This window comes from Mixophyes fleayi, chromosome 11, assembly GCF_038048845.1.
Source record: "Mixophyes fleayi isolate aMixFle1 chromosome 11, aMixFle1.hap1, whole genome shotgun sequence".
Lineage (NCBI taxonomy): Eukaryota > Metazoa > Chordata > Amphibia > Anura > Limnodynastidae > Mixophyes > Mixophyes fleayi.
Genome location: NC_134412.1, coordinates 18,082,786 through 18,089,507, shown reverse-complemented (window position 1 = coordinate 18,089,507; position 6,722 = coordinate 18,082,786). Strand labels below are relative to the sequence as shown.

Below are 6,722 nucleotides of genomic sequence, written 5' to 3'. Positions count from 1 at the left end.
CATCATCATCATCATCTATTTATATAGCGCCACTAATTCTGCAGCGCTGTACAGAGAATGCATTAACATCAGTCCCTGCCCCATTGGAGCTTACAGTCTAAATTCCCTAACATAATCAGAGAGTAATATACCCATGCTGAAATGTGATAGGGCTATTCCCAGCCCCCCTAGGCTGTGGGTGTTGGGGTACATCAATGACAAAATCAAAATATTAGCTAAGTATTGCGTTTACTTATTCAGGTCCATGTTTAACCAATACAATTGTGAACTGACTTTCATGTTGGCAATGCATCCATTATTTTTTGTGAACGCTTTCGCTTACGGAAATATTGTTAAAGGATATTAAAATATTTGTAGTATTATTTTGGGACATTTAACTTCCTAGAACCATTCACTTGACATATGGAATGCAGTTAATGATGGCCACACAAGAAGATGATTGTGGGGGAGGCTGATGACCAATCTTCTCACATACATAAAATAATGACGGCAGTGGCCATTTACAAGGTGGTACGAGTAGTGTCATAGGAGCAAGGGCAGGGTTGCTTTGAAGGGCTGGGTAGCATTTGACGATGGTGGTAATAGCGACATTGGTTAAACCTACAAAAAAATAGCGATTTCAAGAATGCCTACAAAAATAAAATAATAACTTACAATAAAAATGACAGTGTACGTCCTCGACATCCTTGTGCTACATACCGATTGGCAGTGTTCATAGCGACAGTGATATCTTTGATTGGTTGCTATAGGCAACATCTCCACTTTTCAAACCTACCGGAAACTCGCAGCTTGATACATTTACCCACTGGCAATTAATGAGGTTAACATACAGATGTACAACAGAACAGTGGTAAATGCTGTATTGTTCTACTGGAAATGCTTTGCATTGAAATCAACCTCAACATATAGAGAGAAGAGTGAGTAATGTATCTCAGTGTGGAAACGTTTACATTACTTCCTTATTTGTATTTGACATATAGTGGACAGCCCCATAGAGCCAGGTGATAGAGCTACAGAGAGACAGACTGAGAAGAGAAGTAGAGGAATGTAATGAACACAGAGATTTATATAGCTAGTAAAATCAAGATTTAATGAAATCTTGACTTAGTAATCAGTAATAGTGATCAGGGAAATGTCAAAGTGCCAGGATTAGCCATAAGGGATAGTTTACTGTTATATGTTTAATTTTAATATTTGTGGACTGGATACAATGTGTTCCCAGAGACAGCACCTCAGTCAATGTGTTCTTCTATCAGGTAAGAGACGGTCTCCAGGGTGGGGATGTGATCTTATGTGTTATTGCTGGTACTGCGTTCTGCTTAATTGGGTTCAATGGTTTTATCACACTGTGGTTATTAAAAATACATCTATAATTATTTTAATGATGTTTGTTTTATACTGGTGTGTTATATGTGAGCACATTTTAGTGTCGGCATTCATTTAGTAGAGGGTGTTCATTGGGTTAAATCATCTTTCTTAGGAAATATTCTAATAGTGTAGCTGTCTTTATAGTGTGTTGCCTTAAATCATTTATAAAGTGCATTGCAGTGTAACTGATGTTCCTGCCTATACTTAATAACAGTGCACACTGTGTATTGCTTTGAACTGTGTTGTACAGAGGTAATTAGACTTAGGGCACTGTGCCAATGTCAAACCACTTATTAGTCTTCAAATTAGTGACGTTGTCCCTAGTCAGATTTATACTTATCTATGGTAGGTAATGGGTGATAATCAATACAAGTGAAATATTTGCAATATGATAATATAGGGCTGATTTATTAAGGCACAGAAAACGAACGTCAACTGTGTTTTGTTTAAATGCATGTAAATTGAGCATACTCACATCCTTGTTCAACAAGGAGCAGATCTGAAGAAACGTCTCTTGTTGAATACGGGTCTACAGTGTATTGTGTCTGTGTATGACAGACACAATATACTACAGAAGTGAAAGTTGCTCAATCAATTGGTAGGTTCGTAGCAGGTGCTTGAAAGGGTGGGGAGCAAACACAGAGAAAGATCCCCCAGCACACTGCTATAACCAGCAAAGGAGCTGCTATTGCTACTTGTACATAAAAATGCAGAAATCTCAGTTGCACACATTAGCAAATGTATGGTAAGCCACTCGAGCCGTCAAGGCGCCATGACAAGGCGGGTAGCTTACCATATATTTGCAAATGTGGGCATCACTATCAATCGGCACTTACACCTACACCTGCCCTGTAGCTGGTACAAGTCATACAATAGAAAAACATGTAGCCTTGATATGTCCAGCGCTTGATTCGGACACTGCTGCGTGCACTTGAGCATGGCACTCCCTTACTGTACATTGACTATGCGCATACACACAGTCCCCTGCGTGTTCAGACCATGCAATCATAGGCTGTCATAAGGGTCCTTTGTGCTCCAAGTTTACTTGGATGTTGCTGCACTAATTGGTGCATACACCGGTTCTGGGCATGTGTAGAGAGATTTTATGCAAAATATGGCACAGATATATGTGGGTGTTATCTTTACTGACCAAACTTCTGAAATGGATTTTCTAGTTGTTTTTAAACCACAAATCCAGGGATGTTTTGCAAACTTTTGACAACAGCAAGTTTATGTAACCTGTCGTCTTCCAGCTGTTGTAGAATTACAAAGGCTTGCAGGACGTGTTGGGACTTGTAGTTCTACAAAACTGGAGAGGCACACATTGCAAAATGATGGACTGTAGGATGTCATTGTTATCATATTACACAGTGTTTTATCAAAAATTTATTTTTTTATTAACACCAGTCTAGTTAGCCTAGGTTGTTGTTCACTGATTATGAATTAACTCCCTACTGCAGTCCTGGTGATTGTTCCTTTCTGGAGAGACGGTCTCTCTTTTATACCTAAATCTTCCTGTATCTCTGTCCTCCAATAAGGTCCCTCATTTGAGTCTGAAGTATAGATTTATATTGAATTAGTCTTATGCCACCTTCCAAAAAATATCTGTGACACTCCTGTATTTGTATCATAGTTGCCTACTCTCCTGCAATGTCCGGCAGACTCTCAAATTTCTGGGAGTCCTCCTGGACTCCCGGGAGAGCAGAGCAACCTCACGGTTCCCGGCCATTTGATAAGTTAAGCTGCAGGGGCGGGACTTATGAAGCGATTCGCTCGGCACTGTGGCCCCGCCCTGTGCTCTAATAGGCTAGAACATTTTATGTCAACTCAGGGGGCAGGGCCAAATGATGCAATTTGACAAGTCCCGCCCCCACACACCCACCTCACCCCCGATCTCCCAAAGGCAATCTTGCCAAACTTGACAAGTATGATTGGTATTGACATCTGTTGTTTTTATGTAACACTTGAGCTGAAAATAAGCTCACTGGCACATAAAAGCATCAAATGACCCCCATGAACAGTTATTACTATCTTTCCTATTCTCTCCTGAATGCATGGCAGAAGGAAACATCTTTCCTTTTACACTACTAGAATGCTGCTAAATCTGCCTCGCCCTTATGTGCATACCATAGCCACTGGCATTATGTATGAATGTTATAGGAGAGGAAGGGGGGCAAATAAGTCTGTATTTAAATTCCAACTAGTTAATGGTGCAGACAAAGCAACATATTAGAGTGTTTGCAGTCTGTCTGGCATGTGAATTAATAACAGGTAGGTTTTCTGTTTCATTTTTTTCGTCCATATACTATTAGTACATCCAAATATCCTCCATTATGTAAACATTAGATTTAACAGGAGAGAGTTTTTGTATACTGCACTTCGTGTGTATGGGCATTGTCTAAGTACACAAACAAAGAGAATTTGTTTGAGAGACATAACAGGGGATTTCATTATGAGAGGCAGCACAGTGGCTCAGTGGTTAGCAATTCTGCCTCACAGCGCTGGTTAATGACTTTGATTCCCATCCATGACCTTAACTGTGAGGAGTTTGTATGTTCTCGCCATGCTTGCATCTGGTCCATCTGCTATAGAGGCCCCAACACGTCTGAATTATTTTTTGTATCAGGATGTAATAAGTTTCCCAAAACATGTATTTAAATGAAACTAATGTCTGAGCTATTTTTAGTATCAGGATTCAATGTGTTTCCCAAAGCATGTATTTAAATGAAATGCAAAGTTAACAAAATTTATTTAATAATCTATATCCCAAAACCTGCTTTGGGCATTATTCGGAAAGGATCTGAGATGCAGGATGCAAGCCACACAGACAGAGAGGCAGTGCCCCCCCCCCCCCCCCTGCTGTGTATACAGGCTAAACAGAGGTGTTAGCCACTGAGATGAAAAAGGTGTAATTAACAAGAGGGACTTTCTTTAGAAAAGTTATACAAGTCCAATCATGACATCCTGTCTCTGAAGTTACAAATCAATTTCTCAGAAACTAATGCATTTCCTATACAGATATAAGACACAATATAATAAAATAAATACATCTCTAATACACAGTATCAAGAAACAGTACATTTGCAACAATATAAATTGGCACACTGTACTTATAATTTAAATATATTATTACAATAAGTTATAAGTGATCCAGCCTCAAATACTTCATAGAAAAGACAATAATCAAGCGCTACGATTACCATAGGGGTAAGACATTTATGTATATTGAAAAAAGCTAAGCAACGCAAATTACTTGTATGTTTAAAACTATGCATTGGTAACCTAGATTGTTAAAACTGAGACAGATCAATGTGAACGGTATTCCAGAGATGATCTAACTAATTTCTGTGAAATCTTCAAATTGTTCTCCTCTGGTAGTTTCATATAAACAATTTATATATAAATTGTTTTAGGTATCGCAGGGTCCGCCCAATCCAATTTAACACATGTGAAAACAGGAGGGGGGGCAAATTACAATTAGTAATGTACCTTCCTGACAAAACTTAGCACTATTAGTGTTAGTTTCACTTACATTTGGTTGTTTATGTCTAGGTGTTGATCTCAGCAATACATATCCTGTCTGTGGTTCCTGTTGTACTGCGTTCTGTTCCACTCATCAGGGGCTGAAGTCGCGTGATTAAACTACGACAGGCATATTCAATCTGTTATTTTGGATGGTTTTTAAATGCACTTCCTATATGTGGAACAAACAGAGAAAGAGGGAGATTAGCAAAGGGCAAGTGAAAAGTCAGATGGATAACCAGAGGCGGCCTGTGAAAAACAATCGGGGGACTGCTTAGAGAGAGAGTTAGAACAACAAAGAGACCTGCTTTGAGAGACATCACAGAAGAAATCATGAGAGAACACTGTCACAAAAGTGACTTGGATTTTACGATAAATGACTAAACAAGGTTCTAGAACTCAATCTTGTACCCACTTATCACAAAGGTTACAGATGTAGCTGAATTCTACCCTAAAGCAGTTCTCTCCCACTTAAACGCTGCCACCACCAATTGAGTTAGATCAATAACAACAAAAAGGTACGGTGCTTTATAACAATAACAAAACATGTGACAAACAACATATAGATTAAATGTAAAGCAGGTATGAAAATAAAAGGGATAAATGTACTATGTAACGAAGAAATGAAAATATCTACTTTTTTCCATTACCATGGCCCCCACAGCTAGGTGGGTTGGGAAGGGCCCGATACTACTCAATGAGGGACATGCCGATTTTTATGTCTACACCTTACCCAAGCAGGCTCTACACATTGTGGTCTTGTTGGGTATCATTAAACAAGTGATTACTGTGCTGTTAATGCTCTACTTTCTCTTTCAGCTCTCCTCAGTCTGTGGATGGATCTGACCTGTGGAGTGATCAATATCCAGCTGATCCCTCAGTACCCAGTGACCCAGGAATCTGTCACTCTGAATGTTACTGGGGTCACTGGGAGAATTCTGTCTTTCATTTGGCATAAAGGACCATACACAAGTGTTGAGTATCAAATTCTTACATATGTTCCTCATAATACTTCCCCACTACTTAATGGAACCCTATACTTCTCTCGGGCCAGACCTTTCCCCAATGGCTCATTACTGATCTCAGATCTTCATACCACAGATAGAGGTAACTACATTGTAAAGGTGCAGACAGATAAACCAGCGCAACAAGCCTCTGTGAACCTGACTATCTATGGTGAGTATTATGTTATCACTGTCCCTGGATGTGTCTACTTAATTACAGCTCTTGTTACCAAGCTGTAGAACATAGACTGTGTCCACCAGTGAGATTGTTGCACCATTTTCAGACAGGATGAGCTGATTGAGAAGGGAACAGAGGGAGACAAGTTGCAGGGAAGGGGATGTGTTGTACTTGAGCCATGCCCATGCACCACTTTATCCAGTGTTTACAAGTGGTGCTAATAGAGGTTACTGACAACTGTTAGGAGAGCAGGGGAGGGCTGGCAAATGGTAGCCCGTGGTGCAAGTCTTGACTCAGCAGCCTATTGGGCACATTTTATTTGAAAACTGTAACCCTTCATCTCCATCAATTGGCACTTTCTGACGAAATCTGGGCCTATAGCTTTCGTATCCTAATATCACATACACTATATGGACTACATATGACTTTACACAATTGTTTAAATGTCTGTAATAGATCTCCACTTTGTATTTGCAATAAGCTGCTATGCATTGTTGTTTTTGTGCAAAGAATAAGTATTGTCTTTATAAGTGAGTTTATCCCTTAAATTTTAAATTTGCATCTTGTTATCATCTGACTGTTCCTATAATGTAATGGTTGGAGTATAAGTTTTTGGTACATAGTCCTGGCTACTAGGAGCCTTTAGCCTC

At 39.5% G+C, this 6,722-nt stretch overlaps 1 protein-coding gene across 2 annotated transcripts in view; it reads left to right on the top strand.

The window, feature by feature from the left end:
• LOC142107491 (cell adhesion molecule CEACAM8-like) overlaps nucleotides 1-6,722 on the top strand; it is a 368,458-nt gene that overhangs the window by 277,880 nt on the left and 83,856 nt on the right. The window contains exons 1-2 of one of the 2 annotated variants that reach the window (XM_075190944.1): nucleotides 5,061-5,408; nucleotides 5,710-6,066. The exons of the other annotated variant lie outside the window; for it this stretch is intronic. Of the exons in view, the coding sequence (XP_075047045.1) occupies nucleotides 5,727-6,066 (340 nt within the window). The 5' untranslated portion in view covers nucleotides 5,061-5,408; nucleotides 5,710-5,726. Of the gene's footprint in view, nucleotides 1-5,060; nucleotides 5,409-5,709; nucleotides 6,067-6,722 lie in introns of those variants that run through there. 2 annotated transcript variants of the gene reach the window in all.